The following is a 15,566-nucleotide window of genomic DNA, read 5'->3' as shown; positions in this document are numbered from 1 at the left end:
GTGAAGGAACCTTTAATTTAATGCTGGGGTGGTTTAGGGCTATCAATTGAATATGGGACTGATTTTGGGAAGGAGGGCTATTAAATGTGAATATGAAGTATTGCCAGGGATGGTTGTGGAAAATGGCTATGTTTATTAAACTTTAATGCTATTTAATTTAATGTTGGGGCTGGTTGGAGGGAAATAGGTCTACTTATTAAATGTGAATATTATTATTGTGGGGACTGGAGGGAGGCCTAATTATAAAACGTGAGTGCTATTGTTTTAACATCGGGGCTGGTTGGAGTTTTCTAAATCTCGAGTACTTTTATTTTTTCAAAATAGGGCATCCAATATTCCAGGATCAAGACAAAAAAAGAACTGAGCTAAAGAAACCAGCTGCTACAAGTGGTGAAAGTGACCAAGACAGGTAGGAGAGAGCAGGAAAATCTGCCAACTGTCCTGAATCTCTGCTCTAGGCTAATGACCTAATCATTTACAAAGCATCTAAGAATCCTGCAGACATAAAATACTCTTCTGCCATTGAAAGATTCAGCCCTGGTCAATGGATATCAAATTGTGCCTAATTACAGTAAGACATATTCTGTGCTGTTTGGCTCACCTGCCATGGTAAAGAGGAATCTTTATTTCAATAGATTGTAAGACTGCGAGTAGGGCACTCTTACCTGTCTTTCTGTATTACCCAGTATTGTTTTATTACTGTGTTAATTCTCAATTGTAAAGCACAAAGGAATATGCTGATGCTATGTAGCTAAATGTTGTTGATGATGATACCCTAAAAATAGCTGATCCTCCCTTACTTTTGGAAAACAAGAATTCTGTAAAACATCTAGTTGCTACTGTTCCGACTCATTTAATTATAATCTGCACATCAAAACCATCTGCAAATCTGCAAATGTAAGGTTAGTCAATGCTCACAAAACTACGCCCCCCCCCCCCCATCCCGGCTACTAGATTTGCTGTGTCACAAGGCTTCCTACTCTAAGCTCATGTCACATCCCCTCCTTCTGATTCTCTCAAATTTGATAACATAGCCCTTACAGTGTTATCCCGAAAACTGCCTAAAGGTCATCACTCACTACAACCACATCAAGTCCTTCACACAATCCTGCTGCGTTTCCTATACCATTATTCAAGCACTTGTCTCTCATCTTGAATATTGCAACCGCCTCCTTTCAGGCCTGCCTGAGAGGCTTCTGGGGTCCTGCAGTCTGTCATGTCCAGTCATCCTCTCCAGTTCCACTTCCGCTGTGCCTCCCAGCAAAGTCCTCCATTGGCTCCCCAATCAATCCAGAATAAAATTAAAGCTGCCTATCCTCATCTATGAATACGCCTTTAACACCTCCCCTGCCTACATTTCTGATCTTATCATGAAATATTCTTCTACTCAACCATTTCATAATGCCAATGATCTTGGCCTTTCTCTTCTTCCATCACCACCTACTAGACATCGCCCAGGCGGCTCCCCACCTTTATAATACCCTGCCACATCTGACCAGACTTGCCCTGACCTCTAACCTGTCAAGCACTCCCTCAAAACTTATCTCTTCACAATTGTCTACAGTACCCCATCCTAAGACAACTCCCTCCCCTCGGTCCACCTTACCATTCCACTTGTTTTCCCATCATCTCCATTGTCTGTTTGCTTTCTCGCCCCTCTAGATGTTAGCTCTCAAGATCGGGGCCATCTCTACCTTCTCCTGTGCTCACCTCATTGTCCTCTTGTAGAGGCTTTTGATGTTCTAAGTTGTATCTTCTGCTATGGTTTGTTCCTTAGCTCCAATATTTATTTGCATTATGTTCTGCTTGTGTTTTGCTGACTGTACGGTTCTGAGAAATCAGTGGCACCTCATAAATCAATGACGATGACTCAGTTACTCAGTTACATTCGGCCACAAAACCCTCCCTTTACAAATGGCCGCTAAGTATTGGAATTCTGTGCCTTACTTAGTATCACCATGAACAACTGTACACTATCAGTTCTTGCACTTGTTTAAACCCATTCTATACCAACCTTCTCCTCTTTTACCCTCATATCTTTCTTTTCACAAGTTTATGCCTCTTGCATGTTAAACATGCTCATTAATGCAAATATCTAATCACCCAATCATGCGGAAGCAACTCAATAAATAAAAGCATGCAGACACTGCCAAAAGGCTCTGTTGTTGTTCAGACCAAAACACCAGAATGGGGACGAACATGACCCAAGTTTCTTTGAACGTGGAAAGATTGTTGGTATCAGATGGGGTGATTTTAGTAACTCAGAAACTGCTGATCTCCTGGGATTTTCACACACAGCAGTCTCTAGAGTTTGCAGAGAATGGAGTGCAAAATAAAAAACATTCAATGATGGTAGTTCTGTGGGCAAAAATGCCTTGATAATGAAAGCGGCCAGAAGAAAATAGCCAGACTAATTTAAAGCTGACAGAAAGGCGACAGTAACTCTGTGTTACAACCGTGACATGCAGAAGAGTATCTCTAAACACACAGCAAGTTTAATCTTGAAGTAGATGGAATATAGCAGCAGAAGACAACACCGGGTTTGACTCCTTTCAGCTAAGAAGACAGTCTACCCGAGTATTGCTGCTGACATATGCATTCCTTTATGGCCGCAGTCTACCCATCTTCTAATGGCTACTTGTCATGTCACAAAGCATACACCATCTCAGGCTTGTTCCACAAACATGACAATGAGTTCAGTGTCCACATGAGCGTACACTAATGGCTTTCACAGTCACCAGATCTCAATCCAATAGACCACCTTTGGGATGTGTTGGAAAATTTGCAACATGAATATGCAGCCGATAAATTTGCAGCAACTACGTGATACGATCATATCAACGTGGCCCAGAATAACCAACGAATGTTTCCAGCACCTTGCTGAATCTATGGCATAAAGAATTCTGGGGTGCAAAGGGCGATCTTACCCAGTACTAGAAAGGTGGAATTAATAAAGTGACCACTGAGTGTAATAAATAAAACATAGACACATCAATTAGGTCATGCCCCCAAGCTACTCTTTTGTGAGAGGATTAGCACACCTCAATTAGGCTAGGTACATACTGGAGGTTTTTCAGTTAATCATCAGGCCAATTGGTCTGATGATTGGTCAGATATCGCGTTAGTATGTATACTTACACGATGAACGACAGTCGTTCCAGAGTGCCTATTGTCGTTTCATTTGGTCGGTCGTATAGTTTAATAATCTTGTTTCAATCACCTTCCGATCATGCAGTGTGTATGCACTCATGTTCACAATTTCCATAGAGTTAACAGAGTCATGCTCTTTTCAGTCGATGCCGGCAAAGAACATGTCCCGGTGAATAAATGTAGTAAGTGTTGTAGGTGGAATAACTCACTCTGAGACTGAATATTTTGTTTCGAGTCACAGAAGCTAACGAATTTCGTTATGACATGTGGATAGCTATAACAAGGCGGTTTTAATCAGAGTGACAGGAACGACTAGAGAGCCAGATGAAGAGCACAGATCTGAAGGTAAATCGTGTCTAGTGTGTATGCATGTATTGCCCGACTGATCGGACTTTCAGTTGTAGGTACAATCGCTGTAGAATTTGCCAGTGTATACCTAGCCTTAGATAGAAGGTCACTAGGTGGAGGTAAAAGGATTCTGGGGAGAAGAAAGCAAATTAATGCAGCTATACAAAATGATGTAGTCTACAAGTTTTACTAGCCATCATAGAACCTAGGTAAATGTCATAACAAGAATATTTTTATATGTGCATGCCTTCATTTTTAAATTACACAAATACAACACAACTCCCGAATCAGAAAGCTGACTTGCTAGTATATGTGCTCCTTTTCCTGCACGAGTCCATTGCAAGTTATCAATAGTGCTTCAAGAGACCTTTATGGAAGAGATTCCATAGACCACTAGTAAATAGGTGAGCCCCACAACCCTTAAACGCCTATTTTCTATATGTACATGAAAGGATTAATTAAAAAGTGTTTGTTTCCTACTACATATGCCTCCTAATTGAAGAGGATCTGACCAGTTGGTTTTTATTGAAGACAGACTGCTCGCCCACTTTTGAGACGGAGCAGAAACACAGCCGCCTGGACCTAAAAGCCGTCACAAATCACAACACTATTGAGTATGCACAGACCCTCTGACACTTTAAACACATCCCCAAAGGCTTCTATATACGCCACTCTCCGCTACCTACAAAGGAGGTAGAAAAACAGTTCTGCAGAAGGTAGACGCTAAGAGGGGAATCATAAGCACCATAGGAATACTCAGACAATAAATATGAGTTGGACCTGTTTTAATACCATATTATGCAAATGAACAAGAAAGTTGTCCACTCATCAACTATAGATATATACTGATCAAACTTTGCGGACATTTGCCACTGAACTCACAGAAAAGTATTCTGTAGCAGCAACGTATCTAGACACCCTGCAGGCTATCTCACCAATTTAAGAACTGCATTTACTGGATCTTCTTCTTTATAAATTTATTTGGACAGTATATGTATTTTTTCTGGACTATAAATATTTTTATTTATTTTTTCTACCTATGACATGTACAATTGTTCACTGTTGATTATGCTATATTACAATATAAAGTGCGTTTTACTCCTCGACTAAAACTTAATATAAATATTATATAATTTTTGATATTGTACTGTTCTGGCCGGAAAATTTGTTTGTAACAATTTTAGTCTCTTACAACATTATCCACATTGCCTGCATTGCATAGCCTGCTGTACACACCAGTTACCTACATTGTCCACATTACATAACCTGCTGTACACACACCAGGTACATAATCCCTACCCTATTTCTCCATTCCTCGCCTATCGCCTTGAAGTTCATCCTATTGTTTGAAATAGAGGTCAGACTGCATTAACTGAACGATACTGAGCAATATTACATATGGGAATCCCATTACCACGTACTTGCTCACTCTCCCAGAATCTCCGGAAGACTCCCGAATTCCAGGTAGGTCTCCCAGACACACAAGAGATCACGCAATTCTACTGCAACCTGCCCACTTCATAGAGAAGAGGATGGGATGAGGGCCTTGATGACAGGATTTGCTGTGAGCCATGTCATTATGACCCTACCCCCACAACTTAATTATGCAAATGCATCATTACATCATGGGGGCATGGTCAAAATGACATAATTCGCAGCACCCAACCCCCCTCTGCACTGCCAATTCCCCTACCCATCAGGGTCTCCCAGAGGGGAGAAATAAAAAGTTGGTAAGTATGCTTTAGTAAAAGTATAAAATTCACTTATGAAATATTAGTGTATATCATATGTAACTGTCAAAATAATGTTCATAACTAGCTGCAAACAATTGTTTTCGGGTTTGTTTGTTTTTTAAATCCAGCAAAATTCAAAATGCTGTAACATAGGCTGAAATTAGGATTAACTGTCTTGCAGAAGCACACTGTGTAAGCCAGGATTCCATTATTGTCTGGTCCAGATAATTTAATGTATGAATCTGTAGAGGATAAGCTGTCACAGATGCTAACCCGATATGATAGTCCGGTGTAGGCCTCAATAGTCTGATGGAGGCCACAAACAGGAGTGATAGAAAGTTCTATGACTATCAACATTCTGCTGCCCCCATATTTATTGAGATTGATGGTTGTTGCCTGCTGAGATTGCCTCCAGCACATCACAACAGAAACATGGCCTTTATCAACCCCTCCAGTGTGCATGGAAAAAGCCAAGAGTGCTATTAATGCGATTAAGTGCACACAACCCAACAGCATCAATGTACTGGGTCACAGAACAAGAAGTGGAACAGCACAATATAGTATACAAAATAACTCTGGACCTACAGTCATTTTTGGTTAATGGCTAAACACAAAAAGGAAAATGTAACCATTCTTAATTTACTTTTGTTAAAATAGGTATGTTAAGGACTTGTTACATAAAACTGAATACCAATAGTTTAATATTATGACTGAAGAGGACGAGTAACCAATTTTAGTTATTTTTTTAAAATTAATTTGAATAGATTGCGAACCTTGTTGCCAAAAAAAACCTTCCTTCAACCGACACCATGACAAATCTCAGCCTCAATTCAAAAAAACCTTGCACCAAGTCCTCTTTAATCCTATTTGAAAAAAATGCATCATTTTGTTTGGATTGTTATGAGTATTCCTCCTCTACTGCTGTTATTGATGTTTTTATTGTTTAGGTTTTTACCATATTGCTTACCATAGCATAATAGCAACAATAACACCTGTTTTAATTCTACATATAAAAACAGCTACAAAAAAAAAAAAAGCTACTTTTTCTAAAAGTAACAATAGGAATATTTTTTAATTTTAAATGTACAGGCAGCCGCACAATCACTTCTTTTATTCTTTACGCTGAATGAAAAGTACCTTTCAGTACTTTACATTCAGGTTTTTTAAAAATACAATAGAATTAGGTAATAATTAGAAATATGTTAATCAATTTGGACAGTTCTGCAATGTGGCCGATTCCAGATATTAACTGAAAGCTAAATAATTTGCAATAATTTGTGTCCCCCCACCCACAAATCATCAGCAAGCCTATGCATAATTCATATATATAATACAGACCTTAAATAATTTAACATAATTTGATTACTGAATCCACTAGGCTCTTATATACTGACATTATCTTTGGATGGTTTCAATACATTAAGTTTCCCAATATACATTTTAGTGCCTTTAATGGTTATTTCCACCCAGCAGGTGACCTAATTAGCCATTATTAAAGCACATGAATCAGAGGAGGTTATTTGCATAAACTACTGTGCACACCAGTAGCCTATAATCCATCCAACTGTTCACCATAATGCTTTCTCTTACCACATCTGCATCAAAATCAAATAACACAATAAACTCATTGAGGAGCACAACTGCCAATAATTTCTTGTCTCAGTGGAATGATGAATAAAAAGGTTTAAGATAAATATCTTCTCAACAGATAGGAGTAAAACATATACACATGCATCTATTAATTTAAGACCAAAGGAGCATTGATCACTCCTATAAGTATACAAAATGACTTCTCTATCTGAAAACGTGAGTAAAACTTAATTTTGCTATGACAGCAATGACTTTTGTAGACATCGAGCAAGGAGGGACATTATAGTCACTGAATATAAAACAAATAAAGAGATTGAGCAGAAGAGAGACTCACTTCCAGGCTTAAGGCGCTGCACCCCTTCAGGAACTCCCTGATGTTTCCCAGGCACTCTCCCTCTGTGCGCGGCTCCGGGTACACCTGCGGGGAGACAGACACAGTGTTACACAGACATTGGGGGAGTCACATTCACTCCACAGAGTCTATCACGGGTCTCACTACCACAATCATGCACAATAAGCTGACTTGTCCTGCACAATCACAGGGGCTGATCACAGCCGACCTAAGGCTATCTCCTGTTGGTGTACAAAAAAAAATATTTTATTTCCCAAAGAACGTGCAAGTGACTTGTTGTGATTTACATTACAAGCTTCTCACCTAATACTTATTCCCCTCTGTCTGGAGCTTCTTTTTTAACGCTACCAGGAAGCAAATCCCATCTCAGGAAATGACGTGCAAGGAAGAGTATATCTCCTCCACTCTCTGCCCGGGGTAGGGATGGGATTGTACTTGGCTCGGGAATCCCTATTTACATTTCTCTGAGCCACACTCGCTATTGATCAGCAGGACTGGATCACACAACAACATGGGAATCGTATAATGACAAGGTCTAACTGCCAAGACAACTGTGCACATGTAACAGTGCACCTGAAATGGCTAGTCACAATGTAATTCCTTCAGAAAACAGTATACTTGTTCTAGTGTTGTATAATCGAGAAAGAAGTAGACATATATAGTAATACAGCTAACAATGACATACATTTTTCAAACTGAAAGATTCAAAGATATGTTACTGCATAAAAAAACAACCTTAATTTAGTCAATGTATTATGTAATACTAACACCAGATTACCGGTATTTCACTAGAAAAGATATGCTCCAAACCTATTGGCAAACATACATCTTACCATTTACAAATAAATAACATTAAACAACAGAGTATTTTCATGAAAAATATTGGCAACATAATCCATTATGCAAAAGTGCTTCTAATTTCTGAGAACTGTGAATGCAAAAATGATCAACGGAAAGGCCACAAAGTGTTATGTCTGCACTTCTTTCTAGTCTAAGTGACAACATTGGCAACATGTCAGTAGGGGATTTGGTTACCATAATCATACAATATAAACTATACTATGTAACTAAAAGCTCTGAAGGTCTTGTAGTCGCAGCAGCAATGGGACTATAATGGTGTAAAAAAAAAAGTGGTGACTAAAACAAAGTAATACACTTCTCGCATGTTTTTCCACAGAAAATTTTGTCAGCCGGATGATATTAAGAAGTAGCCGGATGGGGCAGCTGTTTTGATATTGGAAAAACTGTGGAGGTTATTGCACACACCTGCCAGGACTGTTCAAAATGGTGGTCAGTGGTGTAACTCGACTGCTGGCTGTAGTGCTCATATAGTGCCTGTTCTAATAGTAGAAACAATGGCTTGTTCTATTACAATAGCACTTCTGGGCTCCAAGGTGGCAAGTAAAAACAGCCAGGTGGAGCACCAGGTAAATAGGTGCTGTGGCAATGGTTCTCAAACTGTGCGCCTAGGCTCCCTGGGGTGCCTCGGTGATCTCACAGGGGTGCCTCGGCCAGGGCCAGTGGTAAGCAAGGCGGGGGACTACTTGGTAATTATTTTGGCTTAGGGGTGCCTTGAAAAAATTATGGAGACCCTAAGGCTGCCTTGAACTGAAAAAGTTTTGGATCCAATGTGCTGGGGAGAACATTGCACTGTTGCAGGTAAGGCTTTAGGGCTATGGCATGCTGGGATTTTGTTGCCACTTTTTTTTATTTAAGCATGGAGGCAATTACATACCAGGAACAGCCTTGACTCAAGTCGTAGTAACGCAGGACCGAAGTGAAGTATGAGCTTGTATTTTATTTCATTTACTACGTCCATATCTAATTGTTTCATAATAATAAATAACTATGTAACATGTTTTTTCTTTATTAAACACTAGTAAGATCACTCATGAATAACATCTGAATTATGTGAGTTGCTGTTAAGTCTAATTATTTACATTTAGCACTAAATGAAAAACCTGTTTTATAGTGTTTGACCTCTTCTGTGACTTGTGAGCTATTTTTAAATGTACTTTATCAATGACACCAGCACTGAGTTTGGCTGCTCTGAAATTATGCCCATAGGCAAACATCAGTTCATCACACTGAAAAGAGATATAATCTATTTAGGAGAACTAGGATCAGTCAATAACATATTTGAGTCATTTATAATAACACAATTAGATATATTATTCTCAGACAGCTATTTATCAAGAGGTTGGCATGGTTGGGAAAATATTTGGGTTATGAAATATATATCATGTGAAGGGTAAATAGAAAAAATGATTACAGTTACCTTCCTAGTGCTCAGAATTAGAGTACCCCTGATCAAACTGCATGTGTAACTGAATCTCTACATTAAAATAAGTTAATATAGCCTCCCCAGGGTACACAATTAAACACAAAATATTTTAATGCACAACTGATATTTATTTACTCTCCTGGCTTTCCTCCTACCTCTATGGCCGCTCTTTTAGCGTCTCTGCTTCTGACTCTCTCCCCATTTCTCTTCCTACTGGAGTCCCCCAAGGCTCTGTCCTTGTCCCTCTGCTCTTCTCTCTCTACACTACCTCTCTCAGTGAACATATTCAATCATTTGGCCTCCAATACCACTTCTATGTTGATGACACACAAATCTATCTTTCCTCCCCTGAACTCTTTCCCACCTTCCTAACCCAAGTATCTAGCTGTTTCTTGGCTGTAACTACCTGGATGTTACAGAGCTTAATCAAACTCAACATCTCCAAATCAATACTCTGTTACGAGCCGCAGCGCTCGGCACCACTGTGTCTCGCTCTGGCCCCTCAGAAGTGCCCCGTCCGTCGTCATGACGACCAGGGAGTCACTTCCATTCTTTGTCCCAGCCGTCGCCATGGCAACAGTTGGGACGCTCTACGCATCACCGCCTCAACCCGGACAGCTGGGCAGCCGGGCGCCTGCACAACCATCAGTGATTAATTAATTCCTAGCTGGGGAATGATTCCTGCCATGCCCTCCAGTTTCTATTGGCCCTTCCAGGTATATAAGGCAGGGAGGGCTTAGCTTCCCTGCCAGTTATAGCTCTCAGTTTCTGACTGCTGACCTACTCTTTTCCTCTGCTTCTGTGTAATTTGGATTGATTCTTCTGTGTATGACCCCTGTGAATGACCCCTGGCTTGCTTACTGGACTTTGTTGGATTGCTTGTGACCTTGACCTCTGGCTGTTCTCCGGATACTATTGAACAGCTATCAGGTTCGGTTTGGTGGCCTTCTTTATCTGCTGATACCAGGGAATTTGTCCTGTCCTGTGAGGTCTGTGCTAGGAATAAGTCTTCTTGTAGTGTTCCAGCGGGCCGTCTCATGCCTCTGTCTGTTCCAGTAAAACCATGGACACACATATCCATGGACTTCATTGTGGAATTGCCTCGCTCATCTGGCCTTAACACCATCTGGTGTTGACCGGTTTAGTGAAATGGCCCACTTCATTTCAGGCTGCAATATTTTTCTCGGGAAGAGTGGATGTTTTTTCTGAGTGTGCTTGTATTGGCTGCTTTCGCCAGGATGCATTACAGATTATTCCTCTAGTACTGAAAGTCTAGAAGTAAAATGGATTAGTTTTCTTACAAACAGTGGCAGACAGGCTTTACCATGACCACCATGTGCGGTAGTAGCCAACTATCTTTCAGATTCATCTATATTAAAAGTATATTAAGAGCTGACTGTTCTAGTGATAAAAAGCAGCTCTTATTTCTACCTGCTCACCTGCATTCCGCCAGTTTTTATTTTTGTTGATAAACCGATCTGACTCCTGTATTATCTTTTTTTGTAAGTTGCCTAGTTTGTTCCGCTTTCAATAAAAAATTATTATACAAAAAAAAAAAAACAGCAGCTCACGCCTTAGTTGTTAGATGGGCATTAAACTTACTCTAATAGCTCTCGAATCTATGCTTACAACCATGACTCCTTTAAATTCATACATGTGTTTTTACATTGTATATATGCACAGAAACAGAGGTCTGAAATCTGAACTGACTGCTTAAACTAATCTACATATATTTTTCTTTCATTTCTTATATTAACATGTAAACTTTTTTGTTTTTTGTTTTTCGTTGTGCTACACCTCTAGAAATGTGGGTACAACATTTCTAAGGCTAACTGATCATTTAAGTCATAATTTATAGACATAAAAACCCTGGCCCATTTAGGGTACCTGAACTAGGTGTCACTTCTTTGTTCACTGAGCCAGCACTAGAGTAGGTGGTTTAAAATCATCTTTATTATGGAAAATAATTAAAAGGCTATGTAAAAATGAGGGTAAATATACATCTAATTTTGCCAATTTCCGGGTCGTCTCGCTGCTGAACATCAAAATTAAGCTTTCGGCAAAAGTTCCTGCGAACCACATGAACACGGTCCTGCCTCAATGACCAGGTGGGCTACATCCCAGGGGGGTAGGCCCAGAATAAAACTAGAAGGATTATTAGCCTTATTCACTGCATTAATTCAAAGAAAACCCCACTTTCTCTTGATGCAGAGAAGGCATTTCATTGGATCGGTTAGCTGTTTATGATGCAGACCCTTAATTGTTTTGGGTTTGGGGGCGACTTCTTCCAAGGGATCCAAGCTCTGTATTCATCTCCAGCCAGGGTGATCGCTTTTGTCCTTTTCCTAGCTTGGTATATTCCTCTGCATGTTACCACAGTGTTCTGGTTCAACTTGGTCGCTTTCTTGACATCTAGGGGTGATCAGCGGATTAGTCACTGTTGGAGGTATGTCCTAACCTGTCCCGCTTGATATTGCAGTATTAGCATTTAAACACTAGCTTCCTGGTCCTGTACCTTCCGTTCCAGTTAATTCATGGCTCCTGATCCTTGGCTCTGCATTACGGTGTCTTCTGGCTCCTGGCCTCTGTTTCTGCATTACGGTAATTTCTGTATCTCCATTGGTACTGGTTCCTGACTCTGGCTTCTGGATTATGGTAATTTCTGGCACAGACTACTTGGCTTGGTTTTCAGACACCTCCTCCTTCTACAGAACACTACTCACAGGTAGCTCTACTACAGTTACATATTAGAGCACATACTCGCTGTTCAACATTTCTTCCATCCACACTGGCTCCAGGCCTCAGTAGTGCGCGGTTCTTTCTGAGTGCTCCAACTGTTTGTGCTTTTAGGACTGTATTCAATCAACCTGTCTGCATACCTGCCTGGAAGTTCTACATGTAAAATCTGCTATTTGGTGTTACCATTCGGTTTCCCAGTTAGAAATAGGCCTCTTCTAGTGCTGTCCCACTCTGTTGCTGCTTTCATGTGCCATATCTGGGATCAGGGGCGGATCTAGATAAAATTTCTACCCGGGCGATTTGGGGGGGGCAATTTAGGCCCCGCCCCCTTTCTGCCACCTAAGGCTGCCGGCGGCTGCACACTATGTGCAGGTCCGTTCGGCAGTGACAATGTGCTGCTGTGATTGTGTTTAAAACACAATCAGAGCAGCCGGGCAGCACATTGTCACTGTCGACCGGACCTGCACATAGTGTGCAGTCGCCGGCAGCAAGCCCCTGGATCTGCCACTGTCTCGGATCACTGCAAATCCCACATTAGGACGACCTCTCTCCACTCCCGTTACACCCCTATGGGATAACCCTAAATTCCCAACTGTACCATGTGTGACTTGTTTTGTACCTTGGTTCGAAAACAGTATCAGGATGATTAGGGATACTTTGGAATCTGATTACTGAGCCTTCTGGCCACCATGCAGTGAAAATTAAGCTTCCTGTTGGCCCCTTTGCATATTCACAAGTGAAACACTTTGTCGATTTACTTCCTTAGTTTGATATAACTAGCCCCCTCTCCCGTTCAAGTCCTCAATCCCCTCTATAACTTATTGGTAACCAATAAACAGACCACCGTTTCGAAGCACAGGATCGTCTGGGAAGCTGACTTGGGCAACCTACCAGAGGAGGGTACATGGTCTATTATAATGGAAGGGGTCTCTCTATCCTCAATCTCTGCCCTTAAAAAGGAGAATTCCTACAGAGTCTATTATAGGTGATACCTGTTTCCTGCTAGATTAAGGAGAATCTATATTGCTGCCTCTGATCAATGCTGGAGGGGTTATGGAGAGAGGATCCTTCATTCACATCCTGTGGACTTGCCCAAAAATAGCCCGGTTTTGGGACAATGTTGGTTGCCGTATTAGTGATATTATCAAAATTCCAATCTGCCCCTCGTCCTTTCTTCTCAGCTCCTCGCCAAAGGGTTTAGATAAGCACTATGATAAGCGCTGCATGCAAATTCTTAATGCTTATTAGGAAGTCACTGAAAATGCCCTGATGCCCCCTATCGTCAGCAGTTCCTTTATAAAATCTGGTATTTAGCAACCATAGAGAAAATCTCTGATTATTTAAATAACGAATCCCTTAAATATACTCAAACCTGGTTTGAATGGTTCAGTTATAACAATTATTCCCCCCCAAAGGAACCCCTCCAAGGGCTTTTCAGATCTTCTTTTGTATGAAATATTAAAGCATTGATCTTGTAGCTGACCATCACCTTACGTAAGATGAACTTAAGTAAATTTTACATATGTATGCCTTCACTCCTCATGCTGTGGACTCTTCAGGAAGTTTCTGGAATCCTCAGCATCATTTGAACCATCAACAGGTTCATAGGTGCCCAAGACTCATTGATGCGCGTGGTGAATGAAGGCTGGCCTGTCTGGTCCAATCCCACAGAAGAGTTACTGTAGCACAAATTGCTGAAAAAGTTAATGCTGGCTATGATAGCAGGTGTCAGAACACACAGTGCATCCCAGCTTGCGGAGTATGGGGTTGTGTAGCCGCACACTGCTCAGACTGCCCATGTGGACTCCTGTCTGGCACTGAAAGCACTTACAATTTACATGTAAGCGACTGAACAGGAACATGAAGCAATGGAAGAAGGTTGTCTGGTCTGATGAATCACGTTTTCTCTGTGTCGTTGTTCTGGGGAAGAGATGGCACCAGGATGCACTATGGGAAGGCAAGCAGGTGGAGGCAGTGTGATGTTCTGGGCAGTTTTCTGATGGGAAACCTTGAGACCTGGCATTCATGTAGATGCTACTTTGACAAGTACCAGCCACCTACACATTGTTGCAGACTAAGTACACCCCTTAATGGTAACGGTACTCCCTGAGAGATATATATATATATATATATATATATATATATATATATATATATAGAATAGTGGTATCACTTAAGTAAGATGAGGAACCCTTTGCAGCCAATTGGGCTACGGAATAACAACAGTTACCATGACATGATCCTTCTGAAGGACTCCTTACGGAAGATCACCAATAACGACTACTGTTGAAAGTGGCTTGAACCAATCACGAAGAAGTAATAAGCCGGCTCCCCTTCATGTCGTCATTTACCATGGCGACAGTATTATCGCTGCTGTTCATGGTGTAATGTAAGTATGCGCCTATGTACAATGTAGAAGGCTTTGTAAACTACATTGTACATAGGCGCAGACTTACATTACCCCATTAAAGACAGCGAAAATCCCGTCGCCATGGTGAATGACGTCATGAAGGGGAGCCGGCGTATTACTTCTTCATGATTGGTTCAAATCACTTTCAACAGTAGTCATCATCGGTGATCTTCCAGAAGAAGTCTTCCGGAATCATCATGTTGTGGTAAGTGTTGTCGGGGTAGTCAGCATTGATATGCTGACTACCACCGATGCAACCTGACAGTACATGGACAACTGTGTTTGCGGGATGTAACTGTGACCTTCTGAGAGTAAAGGAGAGTACTGTGAGAGCCACCTAAGAGAAATAAGCCATCAACGTTGCCGTGGGAATAGCCAGCTGACTGCTAGAGAGCACAAGAAAGATCCATAAGTGACCACTACTGAGCCTGTCTGCTAAAGAGAACCCAGAGGAGTGAGCTATAGCTGTTCTACAGGGCTGGGTGACCAGCTTGAAGCAGTCAGACAGGAGTGACTATTCCCTGTACCCAGGAGCCATATACTGATACAGTAAGAGAATGCAACCATTAATAGTTTGTCGGCACCTGTGAGGTAATTCCGGCTGCAGCAGTGACAAGTTAGTTACTCTGTCACAGACAGTTTTTGTACGGAGAAAGTATGGCAGAGTTAAACTTATACAGACTTAATTATCCTACCCAGAAAGGAGTTGTATACTGCAGAATATTGAGAAAAGTGAGTAAGAGCCGTAAGGCAGAGAAGTTAGAGATAGTTCTGTCATCCAATACTTTAAAATAAATACAACTTCACAAAAGTCAGTCAGTTGTGTATTCCCAAGTCCAGCTAACAATCAGCAGCTACGCCTAACAAGAATGCCCACTTTAGCTGCCATTGCATTGCATCAGTAAATCTTTGTCCCATTATATCTAACAGCGTATTCATTTTGGATCGTCAAAACCTAGC

At 41.0% G+C, this 15,566-nt stretch overlaps 1 protein-coding gene across 2 annotated transcripts in view; it reads right to left on the bottom strand.

Annotated features, from left to right (window-relative positions):
• The window catches only part of ARHGEF7 (Rho guanine nucleotide exchange factor 7), a 112,395-nt gene that overhangs the window by 84,858 nt on the left and 11,971 nt on the right, over positions 1–15,566 (bottom strand). For both annotated transcript variants that reach the window (XM_075200020.1, XM_075200019.1), the window contains exon 2: positions 7,156–7,239. In XM_075200020.1, the coding sequence (XP_075056121.1) occupies positions 7,156–7,239 (84 nt within the window). The remainder of the gene's footprint in view (positions 1–7,155; positions 7,240–15,566) is intronic.

The sequence above is a fragment of the Mixophyes fleayi genome, chromosome 2 (assembly GCF_038048845.1).
Source record: "Mixophyes fleayi isolate aMixFle1 chromosome 2, aMixFle1.hap1, whole genome shotgun sequence".
Lineage (NCBI taxonomy): Eukaryota > Metazoa > Chordata > Amphibia > Anura > Limnodynastidae > Mixophyes > Mixophyes fleayi.
Note: the sequence above shows the minus strand (reverse complement) of the source record. Positions and strands in the feature narration are given on the sequence as shown.